At 39.8% G+C, this 16,535-nt stretch overlaps 1 protein-coding gene across 8 annotated transcripts in view; it reads right to left on the bottom strand.

The window, feature by feature from the left end:
• NUB1 (negative regulator of ubiquitin like proteins 1) overlaps positions 1-16,535 on the bottom strand; it is a 29,526-nt gene that overhangs the window by 8,555 nt on the left and 4,436 nt on the right. For all 8 annotated transcript variants that reach the window (XM_087433070.1, XM_087433044.1, XM_087433063.1 and 5 more), the window contains exons 3-10: positions 15,699-15,866; positions 13,863-13,921; positions 12,788-12,858; positions 9,671-9,853; positions 9,397-9,488; positions 7,385-7,491; positions 1,971-2,157; positions 679-786 (exon numbers count right to left, since the gene is read on the bottom strand). In XM_087433070.1, coding sequence (XP_087289196.1) covers positions 679-786; positions 1,971-2,157; positions 7,385-7,491; positions 9,397-9,488; positions 9,671-9,853; positions 12,788-12,858; positions 13,863-13,921; positions 15,699-15,866 — 975 coding nt within the window. The remainder of the gene's footprint in view (positions 1-678; positions 787-1,970; positions 2,158-7,384; positions 7,492-9,396; positions 9,489-9,670; positions 9,854-12,787; positions 12,859-13,862; positions 13,922-15,698; positions 15,867-16,535) is intronic.

Here is a 16,535-nt window from a genome sequence, read left to right as displayed (position 1 = left end):
GTTGTGGCGACGTCCCACATAAAGTGGAGGAAGATGGGCACGGATGTTAGCCCAGGGCCAGTCTTCCTCAGCAAAAAGAGGAGGATTAGCATGGATGTTAGCTCAGGGCTGATCTTCCTCACAAAAAAAGAAAAAAAGAAAATAGGCTGAGTATTGTGGGAGGAGCTAGTATCCATCATCTCCTCCATTTTTGTAATGAAATCCCCTAAATTTGAGCTGTGCTAATGGCATTTCTCACCCTCCCTTGAGCTGGGTGTAGCCAGGTGGTTGTATATGCCAATGGCATGCAGAAGTGACAGGGGCAACTTCTGGGTCACCTCTCTAGAGGCTTACACTGGACTCTCTTGCCCCCTCTGCTGGCTGGAAGAGGCACTGACAGGCGCCACCTTGGCTGCCACACCAGCTGCTCCACTGCCCTGGCCCACTCACCTCCAGATGACTAGATGAGGGACAGGGAAACTTCTGGCTAACTAATTTCACTGCCTTTTTGAGCATCTTACCTGTAACCCTAACAAACACAAATATGTTTATGGTATATATGAAGCAGAGGGAATGGGAGAGAGATGCATATTCCTCACAAGTCACTAACTACTGAGTTTATAAAATACTTAATTTCTGAGGATTAAAAAAAAAATGTAGGTGAAAATGGTTACAACTTTGGAGTATTCATTTTCTTACCTTATTGAGATATTCAAAAGCCTCTTCACCATTTCCACTGAGATAATTTCGGATACCTTGAAGCAAGTAAAGTCTTAAAAACAATATCTTCTCTTTTCCACAATTTCCCTAAAAGTATTGGGGGAAAAAAGGGATAAAACTGTCTTATTTCTATTTACAGGTCTTTTTTTTTTTTTTTTTTTTTTTTTTTTTTTTTTTGGTGAGGAAGATCAGCCCTGAGCTAACATCTGTGCCATTCATCCTCTATTTTGTATGTGGGTCCCCACCACAGCATGGCTTCGTGAGTGGTGTAGGTCCGCACCTTGGATCCAAACCCGTGAACCCAGGCCGCCAAAGCGGAGCACTCTGAACTTAACCACTATGCCCCTGGGCCGACCCCTAATTACCAGTCTTTAATACTCATATTTGTAATTCCCTTTGTCTCCCCAAGGGCAAAATGGCATTACTAAAATGTTTATATCTTCAGTATTGCTGATGGCAAAAGTAAAGATCTCAGGGTACAATGACATCCCCATCCCACACAGAAGAAAGTGTCAGAACACCTGTCTCCAGACACCCAGGACAGTGGCCGTTTTGGTGAGTAGGGAAGTATGCAAAAGCACAAACCAGCAATATCGTATGTTGCTTTGCAATTCCCACACAGAATTCTGATGACTTGTGGAAACCACCTTAGAAAAATCCTTATTCAGGGGCCGGCCCCGTGGTGCAGTGGTTAAGTGCGTGTGCTCTGCTGCTGGCGGCACAGGTTCGGATCCCTGACGCTCACTGATACACTGCTTGTCAGGCCATGCTGTGGCGGCACCCCACATAAAGTGGAGGAAGATGGGCACGGATGTTAGCTCAGGGCCAGTCTTCCTCAGCAAAAAGAGGAGGACTGACATGGATGTTAGCTCAGGGCTGATCTTCCACACACACACAAAAAAGAAAAATCCTTATTCAAACCACAGCTCTTGAGCCATGACTCACTCACATAAACTGTTACTGTTCACAGTGTCTACTCTCTGCATTTAAATCGTTCATTAGCCTCTACTGAACACAGTCATCAGCTCGCTCGGTCAGAGTGATCGTGGGTTTCTATGACTAGAAAACCGTGTTCCTCTGGACACACCAAAGTAACAGCCCAACTTATAAAACATTTAACAATCCTGTTAAAATATGGCTTAAAAAGAGCAGACTGCATACTACTATCAAAAAAAATCAACTTTTGGCAGCAGTCTAAATACCTTAACAGGAATAAACTCAAATTCTAGAAATGGGCTCAATAATACATAAAACAAATTACAGTAACATACTTTTATGTGGACCAGTCTCTGATGATTTTCTCCATAACAATTTTTAAAGCATTTCTGAGCCAAGTTTAATTTTTTTTCTGCATCGTCAAGGCATTCCAGTTGTCCCAAGCGGAAGTAACACCACACGATATCCAGCTGGAGCACTGCATAGTTATCTACCGTATCCAGTAGTTCTGGGCAACACTCACTGAGAGAGAGAAAGGAAATGACATTACTGAGAAGTAGCATTAAAAACCTTTTTGTGAATTACTGGAATTCTTTTCCAGTTTTTGGTGTATTTCCAAAGACTGACTGCTCTAAAACAGAGATCCCAATGTTTATGAAGGGAGCTATATTTATAATCGGAATCCTTCCAATGGGGAAAAAAAGCAGTTAGGGCTCAGGAATAGCAGCTTAACACTATTTGCCCCGGGACTCAAACACACACATAGACACCCCGCTATGTTGGGAGAGAAGCTTGGGAGAAGTAGAAATTGGGGCCACTGTGTCAGAACCCCTGGGCAAACATGGGGAGACCATGCTTTAAAGCAGTGGTTTCCAACCTTGACTGCAAATTAGAATCACCTGGATGTGAGGACTTTTTCTTTTTTCCTGTTTTTTTTTTTTTTTGCAGAAATACTGATGCTGGGATCCATCTAGATCAACTGTAACAGAAACCCCTGAAAGTGGGCCCTGGACATTGTAGTTCTAAAACCTCCCTAGGTGATTTTAATGTACAGCCAAAGTTTAGAACCAATGCTTTAAAGACACACCAAAAACAAATCACTACTAACTACAAATGCCTCAAATGATGACTCCGACAAGGCATTCATGTCCAGTTACATTCAAGCAGGGAAGAAAACAATCCAGAAAATGGCAGACTCTAAATGCCTAGCTGATCTGGGGGCCCAGGCGCATGCTAAATGCTACTTTGTAGCTGTGGCAGCAGGCTGAACTCCAGTCCAGAGAAAGGGAAAGACAGACAAGGTAATGGCATGTTGACAAAAATGAATATCAAGATTATTTATTTTGATTTTAAATTGTGATCATGTTAGAAACTCATAATGCAAATATAGATCTCAAGTTTGAACTCTCTCTTGAATAAGCAAGGAGAACATTTGGAACCATCCATTTATACATTAACAAACTTTAAAGGTCTTATCTGTTTGTTTTCATTGGTACTCTACGAAAAATAAGACTGCTCCTGTATAAAACTACCAAATCTACATGCCCTCAAGCTTCCCATCTTGCCCATCAAAAAATGCTCGGAAAAAGGGGAAAAAACAAGAAATCTAATTTGATCATGTACGCCGTAAAGCAGCAGTCTCCTAACTGGAGTGCCTGCACTGCAAGGTCTGTATGAGACGATCCACGGGGCACAAGAAAATACACCAGAGAAGGACTTGCATATTTATTTGTTGTCCCTTTCAACATTTCTATTCTTTGTGACTGTTTTATGACATATACACTGTATTTTACACACAGGTGCATGACTGGGTGGGAGCACCTTCTCTGAATCTTCTGCTCAGCCTGAGAACTTGACTTCGAGGGAAGAGGAAGAAGCTTGTGGTCTGATCTTACCCTCAAGGTGAGATTACTGATCTATCGCTAGACACCTTCTGTTTCTGTGAGAAGAGCACCCTGCCATCCACAGGAAAGCAGTGCACATTTGCCACCCTCTTCTGGGTCTTACATGTGTGAACAGGCTCGTTCATGTTGAATGAGCATCGAGAGCAAGGCCAGACACTGCCTCATTTCAGTAAAAACTAAAATCGTGTGTGCAAGTTTGACCCAGAATTGAGTATTTGTGCAGACAAAAACAACAAGCAAGCACAGGTCTCATACTCAAGAAGTACATTTCATTTAGTTTCAAAAATAACACTTTTTATTCATATACAGGTCTATAAAAGAGATTACAAAATCAACACTTGTATATAATAATTTGAAACTATTAGGCCTATATTTGAACCTTATGTCACTCAGAAAAAAAGGTTTTTTAAAGCCTTTTATAAAATTGTCTTGAAGTATATTTTTATTAATAGTGCTTTGGTTTATAGTTTTAGTAGCTTTAATATTCAACATCCAATAAATTTTCATGGTAACAACATTAATTAATGTACAACATTTATTTAAATAAAATCTACTGAGCCTAGCCTTAGAAAAATTAAATCCCATTTGGGCTTGTCAGTTTACACAAATTTATTATATTTGCCTTATGAGTTTTAAATTTTTATGTAAAATAAAGATATTAATTTCAAGAAAGGTAAACTAAAGGATTTACTTTTTTTTTTTTTTAAAGAAAGGTTGGCTAAAAAGTCATTTTCAGTTTTATTACTGGCTCTAAAGAATTGGATTATAGTGTGCCTGGTGTCATTTTTTCCACATTTCTTGTAGTTGGGGTTCATTAAGGTTCTTGTATCTAGGGGCTTCTAGTTTTCATCCAACTGGGAACCCTTTTGGCCATTACTTCTGCAGGTATGTTTTCTGTCCCACCTGCCTCTTTCAGGGGCTCCAGTGACACTCTTATTAGGCCGTCTGAGGTTGTCCCGCAGCTTGTGGATGTTCTGCTCATTTCTGGGGGGTCTTTTCTGTTTCATGCTGGATCGTTTCTATTGCTTTCTCTTCACATTTACTAACCTCTCCTCTGCTGAGTCTAATCTGCAGCTAATCCCACTCACCCAATGTGCTTCTCACCTTGGACACTGTATTTTTCATCTCTTCAATTCCAATGGAGTCTTTTGTGTATTTTCCATGTCATCCTTCCTCTACCTTCTTGAATATATGGAATATGGGTATAATAACTGTTTGAATGTCCTTGTCTACTAATTCTATCTTCTGTGTCACTTCTGGATCTGTTTCTATTGACTGATTTTTCTCCTCATTATGGGTTGTATTTTCTTGCTTCTTTGCATGCCTGTTAGTTTTTAATTGGATGTTGGATATTTTTGTATTGCTATAAATACTACTGAGCTCTGTTTGGGAGGCAGTTAAAAATAAGTTACTTGAAAACAGCGTGATCCTTTTAAAGCTCACCTTTAAGCTTCGTTAGGTGGAAGCAGAGCAGCCTTTAGGGCTAATTTTGCCCTACTAATGAGGAAATACCCTTCTGAATTCTCTATCTGATGCCCTGTGATCACCAAGTTTTCCACTCTGGCTGGTGGGAACACAAATTATTCTTGGCCCCCTGGGAACTCTGAAGATTGTTCTGTTTCTCTCAGGTGGTGCTTTCTCCAGCAGTGGGTGGTTTCCTCACATGCCTGTGCTGATGGTCACTCAGCAGAGGACTCAAAGGGGACCCTCTGAAGCTCTCCAATGTCCTCGCTAGGGCAGCTCTCTCCTCTCACCACTTCGGCCTCCCTGGATTCCTATCTTTCTCTCTTCAACTCAGGGGAGACCAGGAGGCTCAGCCTGGGTTTCTCCTCCCTGCACTGCAGCCTGGAAACCTCTCCAGGCAGTGAGCTGAAGCAATCACAGGGTCCTCGCATTTGTTTCCCCACCTCACAGGAAACTGTCCTACATTGCCAGATAAGCAATATTTTCATGCATTTTGCCCAATTTTTCAGTTGTTTCAGGTAAGAGGGTAAATCCAGTCCTTGTTACTCCACCTTGGCCAAAAGCAGAACTCCTATTTTCAGTTTTAAAACACTACTCCTGGTCATACTCTATACCATAGCCCACGACGTATAACAGAAAGTTGTGACTGAACTTTTAGCCACTTGGAGAAGGTAGAAAAACATCAAGTGGGAAAGGAAACAGAAGCACTGAAGTGTCTTCCACCTCCATTACCAATCGCATTAGAGCCGATACTCTTCTGAAGAGAGGGAACTCACACAAAAATTATGCAACTAAGTTGGCCTGAATACACAGAAGCTCAAAAAAAACGTCATTCACTACTTAAAAAGGTACTGACAATTATTATTAGGTTATTATATCTACTACTTACTGAACCTGTTAACATACTGTGAACTGAAGATATAGTTCTTTTTATTTAGGGATTCCCTGAGACCTGAAAATGATATCAAGGATTTGTTCAGAGTAAAAAGATTGAGAAAGGCTCATACACATGAATCAAGATAACCATGTCTTGATAACTGCTGATTCTGGATCATAAGTATAAGGAAATTCATTATATTAGTCTCTATCTTTACATATGTTTGAGTTTTCCATACATAACAAGTTAGAAACAATTACGAAGGGAATGAAAAATTTACCTGAATTTTAAGGACCTAACGCACAGCCTGCACTGTCTGCAGCAGAAGAGAATGAAACCAACACTCAGAAAGGAGCAGAAACAGAGGCAGAGTAAGAAAACCCGAGAGGCACCAAGTCGTTGTTCTAATTACTTCCAGCTTTGCCCCTCCTCCCAAATATTCGAGACAATAAATCTCACTTTTTGATTACGTTAGTTTAGTTAAAATCCAAGGGTGCTGCCAATAGTCTGCAAACTATCAACATTTGTATTTATCTTCTTGAAGTGTACCTCAAGAATTTACCAAAATGGGAAAAAAAAAAAATTGCACTTGTTATGTTTTCACACATTAAGTCTATTTTTCAAATATTTCATTTGCCTGGATTACAGTCTCCCAGTACCATTTCCCGTAAAGAGGAACCAGGAGTCCTTGGGAAATGGCTGACTGCTGGTCTGGGGCAGGAAATGTCCAAGATGAGTCTGGAACACCTTTGGGCACCAGAGACCAAGGACCACCAGGATTAGGTCAAAAGGACGCAGGACCTGCCTGCTGGCCAAAGACTGCCATTTAAGCACTGAGTTTGAAGCATGTCAAATGCGTTAAAATCCATGAGTTCAGACCGATACTTAAAAAAAAAAAAAAAAAAAAGGAGAAGGAAACTTTATTGATGACGTCATCTTGGGAGGATGGCAGGGAAGCAATTCATTTATTCTGAAAACAAGAAAATAAGGAGAAAGAACCAGGCATTTTATTCTATCTTTCTGTACAAACGGTACCTCAGTATAAACAAATAGCTGATGAGGAAAAATGTTTCTTTTCAAAAGAATTTCAGCTATAAATGCAGAGGGAATAATAAAGTATCACCATTTTGTAGCCACTAATGAAACAATGGATTTGGGGAATGATTAGCAACGTCTACCCCAAAACCATTAGGTGAAAAGCTGATGGGGACTGCATGATGGAAAGTTCAGGCTGACAACACATCACAAAAAACAGACGTGATATTTTACATGCTTGTAAAAAAATAAGTGCATGTTTATAAAATTCTTTACATGGAAGAGAGCTCAATTAGAAATATGAAGGGAAGAAACAATTCACAAATTGGTCTACGCCATAACTACTCTTCTACATTAACCATCTTGAGTGAAAACCTGAAGTCTGAAGCATATGGGGATTGAGGGGTGTTGTGTATAATCTGGGCCATCTTCCTTAAAACTGGTATTCACCAAGTACAAAAGTGCCTACCAGAAATATCTGTCAGCGTCCAACAGACATGGCAAGGCTATTCCATATTCTTTTCTTTTCAGGAAAGCTCTGCCCTTCTCATGATATCCCATAGCTAACACAAGGGCCTAGGAAAAAATAAGAATTTAAAAAAACATCACTACAAACTATAATAAATTATATTAAAAGCATATTAAGTCTAAAGAAATCAAATAAAGTAAAAAAAAAAAGAAAGAAAAAGATCACAACTAAATCTAAAAGCCAAAATTGAGAATATAATTAAAGCTTTATTTCATTTAAACACTGGAACCAAGCACTCTATTTATTTAATGTGGCTGCTATGGTCATAACCAACTCCTGCCCCTCTGTTTTTGTCAGTCTGTTTTAGCATCTGCTGATCTGGATCTATTTCTAGTATTCTGTAAGACTAAACATATGAAAAAAAAAAGAAAAAAAAAAAGCAGCCAGGGGGCTGGCCCGGTTGCCTAGTGGTTAACTTCACGTGCTCCTCTTCTAGCAGCCCGGGGTTCGCAGGTTTGGATCCTAGGCGTGGACCTACGCACTGCTCATCAAGCCACACTAGCCACACTGTGGCAGGCGTCCCACATAAAGTAGAGGAAGATGGGCACAGATGTTAGCCCAGGGCCAATCTTCCTCAGCAAAAAAGCGGAAGATTGGCAACAGGTGTTAGCTCAGGGCTAATCTTCCTCTCACACACACACACAGACACACACACACACACAAAGTAGCCAGTAATGCTTGTATCCTTTGTATTCTTTTTAAAAAGAGCATTCATTTTACTTTCTGTTCTTAATCAAGTTTTTTCTAAACTATCTGTCAAGTCTAGTATTCCCAAAATAATTTTTAAAAAATGATCCAAAATTTTTTTAAGTTCATTAATATTTTTAGATTTGAAGTTTTATATAATTCAATCTTGTAAAGTTATTCCAAAAAGATCTGGATGTCATCATTTAATATAAGAGAGCAGCAGGCAAAGAATCACCAACATTTAAAAAAAACAATCATCAACCCACTGCTAGCTATAAAATTCTCTTATTAAAACTTAACTTTAATCTTTCATTTTATTTATTCATTCATTCATTCATTCATTCATTCATTTAGTGAGGAGGACTAGCCCTGAGCTAACATCTGATGCAATCCTCCCCTTTTTTTCTTGAGGAAGACTGGCCCTGGCCTAACATCTGTGCCCATCTTCCTCTACTTTATATGGGACGCCGCTACAGCATGGCTTGACAAGCGGTGAGTTGGTGCGCACCCGGGATCCGAGCCTGTGAACCCTTGGACCGCCGCAGCAGAGCATGCGCACTTAACCGCTGTGCCACCAGGCCAGCCCCTAATCCTTCGTTTTAAATAGAATAATTCATATAGTGAAACCTACTCAAAACTGACCTTTAAAGACAGAAAAATTAAAATTAACTTGACCCACAGTCATTAGAGCTTTTCATTATAAGAAGCTACTGGACTCCAGCCCAGAGACTGATCTCAGGGTCCAAGATGTAAAGTGCTGCTATAGAGACCCCCTTGGATATACTCAAAGGTAAAACTATCTCCTACCTATTCCAAATTCTAGAACAGGGCAAGGGGGAATGTGGAGCCAGGGGAGAGAGAGCAGAAGCACCTGTCATCCTTTTCCCAAACTACGTGGTTCCCCCAGCCCGTGTTCTGATCCATCTTTAGGGGACATGGCCCTCTAGCAAAATAAACCACACCAAACAACCACTGTCACAGGAAGCCACTTATGCTGAACGCAGCGCGTCACGTAACTCAGGAATGTTTAGAGTCACTGCCTCAGGGCACGAGATCATGACATTTTGTACCATGGCACTGAAATCACCGGGTGAGCCCACTGTATGCAACCGCTCATTGTGTGGCTACACTCTCTGTTTATAAGCTGGAGACAGAAAACTGTTACTAATCCTTTACAACATTCCAAGATAGAATAACTAGAAAACCACCACCTCTGTTCTGACAGGAAATCAAAGAACAAGTCATAAATCTCTTACAGTACTTACTTTTCTTTGCGATGGAGGAATTCTGATTGATCTGCCCGTCTGGTTTGCTATGTCTAAGTACGGTGTGGTTTCTGGATCCACCACCATCTCAGCTGCAACAAAACCAAAAGAAACTCTATTAATTCAATGTCAAAAAGCAGTGATGGTGACATAAAAAATGTTAGACGGCTGGGGAAGGAAAAGCCAATGAGATATGTGATACCCTCCACAATGGCGTGATTCGCTGCTACCTTTAAGACCTTAAGTGAGGTGAAAAACCCAAAGCTCTGTGTACCTCTCTCTGCCAAGATCTCCAGTCCTCTCTTAGTCCTCTCAATTTTTTTTTCTTTTAGTTTGGCTTCATTTTGCTCTTCTTCTTCAACCTGGACGTTTTTTCTCATATCCTCTTCAGGCTGTTGTAGTTCGAGCACCATAGCTTTTACATTGTGTGTCACTCCTTGGTCCTTAAGTGTTTCCCCTGTAAAAATCAGAAATGCATATTACAAAAAGAGCTATTAAATTTACTGTGTAATAGTCCATTCTCTATGTTAAGTGGAACTCTTAAACCTGCATTAGCACTTGCAAATTACCATGCCACATAATTGGTAAGAATACATTTAAACCTACTTGTGTAACTCTGTTACTGTTGAGAAGTAGATAAAATCAGCCAGTGGAAATAGAGCTGACTATGTTTATCTTTTCCAATTTCTTTATTCTCATCAAAAGATCAAATCGAAGCAATAAATATTTGAGAATCTACTACAGGGAGAGCACTGTGCTAGGCAATATAAAAGGAAAATGAGAAAGCACAATACATGAATTGTCCTACCCTCTAGTTGGAGAAATAATAAACCCAATTCACAGCAATGGACGAGAAGCCACAGTGTAGCAGGACGCTGTGAGAGGTAATTTACTGTAGCAGTTCAAAGCAAGGACCTTGGGATCTATCTCTTTTTAACTCTGTGGGCGTGAGTAAACTACTTATTTTCTAGGACCCAGTTTCCTCAAACATAAAACAGAAATAAAGATCAGGGCAGAAATCAATGAAACAGAATGAAAGAGAATATTAACAAAATCAAAAGCTGGCTCTATGACAAAATTAATCAAATATACAAACCTAACAAAAATTAAGTCAAAGATGCAAATAGACAACAACCAAAATGAAAAAGGGTAAAAACAGATGCAAATAGATTTTAAAATAACAAAACAGTATTAACTATAAACATACAAATTTGAACACATTTCTGGAAAACTCTAGTTGGATATATATATATTTTTTTTTTTTTTGAGAAACCTGACGATCATTCTAACATTTATATAGAAAAATAAAGATCCACTGATGGCCAAGTCACCTAGTAAAGAAGAGCCAAGAGAGAGACTCATCTTACTTGATTTTAAAACTACAGCAAAACCACAGTAATAAAAAAAACTCTATGGGTGAAGGGATTCAAAAGGTACAAACTTTCAGTTATAAAATAAGTCCTGGGCATGTTATACAGAGCATGGTGACTATACAGTCATGTGTCACTTAATGATGAGGATACATTCTGAGAACAGAGTCATTAGGCAAATTTGTCATTGTGTGAACATCACAGAGTGTGCTTACACAAACCTAGATGGTATAGCCTACTACACACCTAGATTACATGGTTCTAATCTTATGGGTCCACCGTTGTATATGCAGTCCGGTGTTGACTGAAACATCGATTGAAATGTCGTTATGCAGTGCTTGACTGTAGTGAATAATACTGTATCATATATTTGAACATTTCTAAGAAAGTAGACCTTAAAAGTTCTCATTCCAAGAAAAAGAACAATTCTGTAACTATGTATGGTGATGGATGTTAACTAGACTTATTGTGGTGATTACTTCGCAATATACACAAATATTGAATCATTATGTTGTACACCTGAAACTAATATAATGTTATATGTCAATTATATCTCAATTAAAAAAACAAAACTCTATGGTTCTGGCCCAAGAAAAAAACCTACAGGTAAATGGGAAGAATACATATATAAAGGGGGCACCAAAAAGCAGTGTGGAAAGAGCAAGTTTAGTAGAGATACTGGAAGAAAAATAAAGCTGGATCCTTATATATAAAGGGGACTCCGGACAGATTAAAGACCTCATACAGATTAAGTTAGAAGAAGAAAACACAGAAGCCTATCCCTGCGGCCCTGGGGTTAGGGAAAGAACTTCTTAAAACACAAACAATAAGGTGAAAAATTGATGGATATGGTAATAACAAAATCAAGGATTTCTGCCCAATGAAGGATACCACAAACAGACTTAACAAGAGATGACAGACAGTGAAAAGACACCTATGTCATCTAAAACAGACAATGGGAAATGGCTAGACGTGCTGCTGGAAAGGAAGACTAGGGCTAGGCTGTGAAGGCAGCGTTACATTAAGCTAGAATGTGAACTTGATTCTCTAGGCCACCGGAACCTACTGGAAACTGATTAGACTACAGTGTTTGCCTGAACTGCTGTAATAGCTAACTGGTCTCCCAAGTCCTTTCACGCCTCCTTCAAATCCATTCCCCTAGTGCAGCCAAAGTGATCTTTAACACAGATATATTGTGTGTCACTCCCCAGCATCAATGGCTTCCCACTTCTCTTAGGAGAAATACTCTAATACTGAATAAGGCTCACAGAGTCCAGGGTTTCTCAACAACAGCACTACTGACATTGTGGGCTGGAGAAATCTTTGTTGTGGGGGCTGTTCTGTGCCTTCTATGATGTTCAGCAGCATTCCTAGCTGCTAACCACTAAGTGACAGGAGCACAACCTCCCCCCTCTCCCTGCCACCAAGTCACGACAACCAAAAATGTCTCCAGACATTGCCAAATGTCCCATGGATGGCAAAATCACCCCTGGCTGAGAACCACTGCCATAACCTTTACAATGTGGCCTCTGTGTGGCCCTCCATCCTTAAAAAGCGCTACCCTCCCCTCACTTTCTACACTCAGCCATACTGGACCTTTTTCAATTCCTCAAATTCACATTGTGGGGCTCCAGCATGAGTCGCTCTCAGTCTGGAACACTCCCCACAACAGCCTTCCCCACTATCCTCACTCAGCTTTAGCCCTTTTCCCTAGGGGAGAATTTACTAGAACCCCTATTTCACTCTCAGCACATCTACACTTCCATTCTGTAACATTTTATCAGACCTATAATGAGTGTCTTTCTTCCCCACTAGCACAGAGCAGACAAGATTTATTAGAAAAGCTGTTTTCTGCTTTATACTTTCATTTTAGTAAACCCTAAAATAATTGATTTTGGATTATATATGCAATAAAGCCACTAGAAATTTGTAAATAAAGGAAGAGTGAGAAAAAAACATGCAAAGTCATTATTTCTATATTAGCATGATTTAAAAATTCTGCATACTTTGCCATAACATACCTAGTTGAAGTTGTTTCTTATTTATGAAAATTTTGATATAATTTTCTTGAAATCCAAAGGTTTTGGCTATTCTGTAAAATAAACCAATGAAAATTGTAGGTAATCAAATTTGTTACTGTCCATTAAATAGATTTTAATTATGATAGCTATTTTATACATTTTACTCAGAAATACTCAGTATTTCAATTTACTGACTCACACACATCACTTCACGACAAAGCTTACTAGATGGTTATTTAAACTGTAAGAGACAACATCCTTTTTTACAGTTTTACTACTTGTTTCCTCATGAAGTGGAGACCACTGGTGTGGTACATCCAGGTGAACGGGAGGGCTCTAGCTATAGCTCAGGAGAAAATCCATTCTCTATACCTTCTGGTCTTCCTGGAGGAGCCCATAAAGGGCGCTGTTCCATATAACCTTCTACTCATGTGTGTTGAATGAATGACCCTTCCTGAATCCATCCCTAACAGCACTGATGTATACCAAAGAAGAAAATGAGAAAAATCAGCTTCAAAAATGTGGACTGGCTAGCCCTGGAGGTACTCAAAACACTTACCATTTAAAAATGTATAAGGGAATGAAATAACCAACCAGGTCTCAAAAGTTCGAACTTCACTAGTATATGACAGGCAGGTATTCTTTCTTTTTACAGATGGGCCAACAGCCAGAAATCGGCTAAAACACTTCGCTGAACATCACAGCAAGTTATCAGTACACTAAGGAATAAAATTCAAAGCTAATGATCTGGTGAACACCAGGCTGTCTCCTATTTATATCACTCATTCATTGATTCAAACGTGTATCAAGTTCCTGTTAGGTGGTGGACAGGGAGTTCCCGTCTGATCTCAAGTTACCCCAGGAAATGAAGAAGAGTGGTGCGAGTCTTGAGTTCTCACTTTGCCCTTAACTACCAGTGTGAGCCTGAATAAGTCTCAAAGCCTCAACTTTCCCTTCCATGAAATGAGGATACTAATACCTGCCCTCTCTCTCTCATAGGCTAGCCACGGAATATCACATGGGCCAATGTAAAAGGGCCGAGAGCACCTGGGGCAGCGGGCACACAGATACTTACAAAGACCTCAGTTCCCTGCCAGGGATGTTCAATCGGGTCTCCAACAGGTTTTTCCTACCCTATTTAAAAATAAGACAAATAAAATAAAATGTACTTGAATTTGACACTTTTTGGTGTTATTACCCTGTCTATAAAATCAGAAAGGTTGATATCAGATGATGTAAATACTTAGGTCTCTGGTTAAGGACTAAAACGATGCATGCCTAGTGAAGAAGCTATTGACCATAAGCTGACACATGCTGATACTGTGACCACGAAGTCCTCCAGGGGGCAGCAGTGCAGTACCACGTGCAGGGCTTCAGCCTCTGCTCCGAGGGGTTTGTCACAGTCTTTATTCAGTGCAGCTGGCCTATGCTACGCAAGGACCCAGCCCACCACCTCCAGCACTGGGGCCACCTCAGTGTGCAAGAGACATCCCCCTTCGCTGTACCCAGTGAGCGGGGAGCAGCGAGACGTTTTTGGGGCCTCTTCACTCTCCACTGGCTGGGCTTAAGAGGAAAATGGAATCACTAGGAACACCTGTGAGACCAGGCAAATCTGCTCTGACTCCACACTCACTCACCCATCAGCTTTCTGATTGGTGGTCTGGTTTCCCAGGTACCTGCTACTAGCAAAGAGGAGTCCTGAATGTATCTACCGCCCTTTAAATTCATCAACTGGCATTCTGAGATCGATACATACGTAATTTCCTTTTTCTCATAAAGCTCTATTTTTCCTAGAAATTTTTAACAGCTTTATTGGGATATAATTTAATTTCATAAAGCTCACCTGTTTCAAGTATGAGAGTCAATGGATCCTAGTACATTCATAAAGTTATACAACCATTACCAAAGTCCAATTTCTGAACATTTTCATCACTCCCTCCAAAAAACACCATGTCCTGCACTCCCTCTTCCCTCCCCCTATCCCCCCAGCCCCAGGCACCCACTAATCTATCTTCTGTCTCTATGGATTTACCTATTCTAGATATTTCATATAAATGGAACCATACAATATGCGGCCTTTTGTGTCTGGCTTCTTTCATAATGTTTTTGAGGTTCATCCATGTTGTAGATGTATTAGTACTTCATTCCTTTTTACGGCTAAATAATATTCCATCGTATGGGTGTACTGCATTTGTTTATCCATTCATCTGTTGATGGACATTTGGGCTGTTTCCACCCTTTGGCTAGATAGAGTTCTTTTGTGAATAGAGAAGCTATAAACATTCATGTACAAGTTTTTGTGTAGACATAGTTTTCACTTTTCTTGGAGTAAACTGCTGGGTCCTATGGCAGCTGTGATACATATATATTTTCATTTCTTCTGAGAATAAGATTAACACTGATCAGTCCTCAGGACACCTTTGCGTGCCCTGCCTCAGTAACATTTCTGGACTTGAATTACTGAGGACATGGCCCTGACATGAGGGGGCCCCACCCAGGTCACTGTGGCCCTGCTTGAGCACTCAGGTGACCACCCTCTGACCTCCACCAGCATAGAAAAAGGCACGAATTCCTTTGGGAGGTGTCCTACTGCATGCCGTTTTAGAAAACCTGAAGTACTCTCTCATTCCCCATCATTTCTAAATGTTCATACAAACTCTAGAAAAGGCAAGAATGTGATGCCTAGCTTTGTAAAGTTTTGGAGGTCTAAGAGGGACAAATCTACCTTGTAAATATTCCAGTTTAAGAATCCATAAAATTAACTTTTAAGCTGATAATGTTCAACATGTAAAGTAACTTAAAAGAATTTTTACTTCGGTATGTAGCTTTAAGAAGAAATCATAATTTATTTGATCACATCACTAAGTTAACTAAGTATTAGTACCTATGTAAATTTGGGGCAATTACTCACTTTTTTCAGTCGTGCAGGTAAAAATACCTCAATTGTAGCAATTCCTGTCCTTTTATAATTTTCATTTCCTGTGCCACGCTCGATTGCTTTGCAACGTATTTCTTCCATTATCTTTTCTACTTCATTTTCACAACATTCTAGCTTGTCAGAGTACTTCTTAGCAAGATCCTATGAAGAAAAATCAGAAAACACAGATCAATGTAGTACCAACTCAAAAAAAAAGAGGGCAAAACACAGAACAGCACATGCAGGACTTTACAGCAGAAAACTCTGATGGGTGGTGGTCACCCCTGTTACAGTGAAATCCAGACAGCTCACCATCTTGAGAGGTACAGAGTGGGGAGAGGATCCAGAGAAAAATACAAACAAATAAAAGATAGGAAAACAGACCCAACAGAAAAAGTGAAAATAACTGGGATTATTCTAGGTGGAAAAGAAAGGTGGGCTATGACTTATGTGACTATAATTTACAAAAAATTATTTTAAAGAATAGTGAACTGATCAACTACATTGGAGGGGAAAAAAAAAAAAACACTAAACATTCTAATTTTTCTAACTTGTGAGAACAAATCAGGTTAGACTTAACTTTCTTAATGGAAAATTCTGAATCACTGGTACTGGTTGTAAAATAATAATTGCTAGAATGACTCAGCAGAACTCAGGAAAATGCTATACTTACAATTATAGTTTATCATAAAGGATAAAAATGAACATCTCAATGAAGAGGTATACACTGTGGAATCTGGAAGGGTCCTGAGTATAGGAGCTTCTATCCCTGTGGAGCTGGGGTGCACCACCCTACCAGCACGTGGATGTGTCTCCCAATCTGGAAGCTCC

Source organism: Ceratotherium simum, chromosome 1, assembly GCF_057802395.1.
Source record: "Ceratotherium simum simum isolate JZ-2026a chromosome 1, ASM5780239v1, whole genome shotgun sequence".
Taxonomy (NCBI): domain Eukaryota; kingdom Metazoa; phylum Chordata; class Mammalia; order Perissodactyla; family Rhinocerotidae; genus Ceratotherium; species Ceratotherium simum.
Note: the sequence above shows the minus strand (reverse complement) of the source record. Positions and strands in the feature narration are given on the sequence as shown.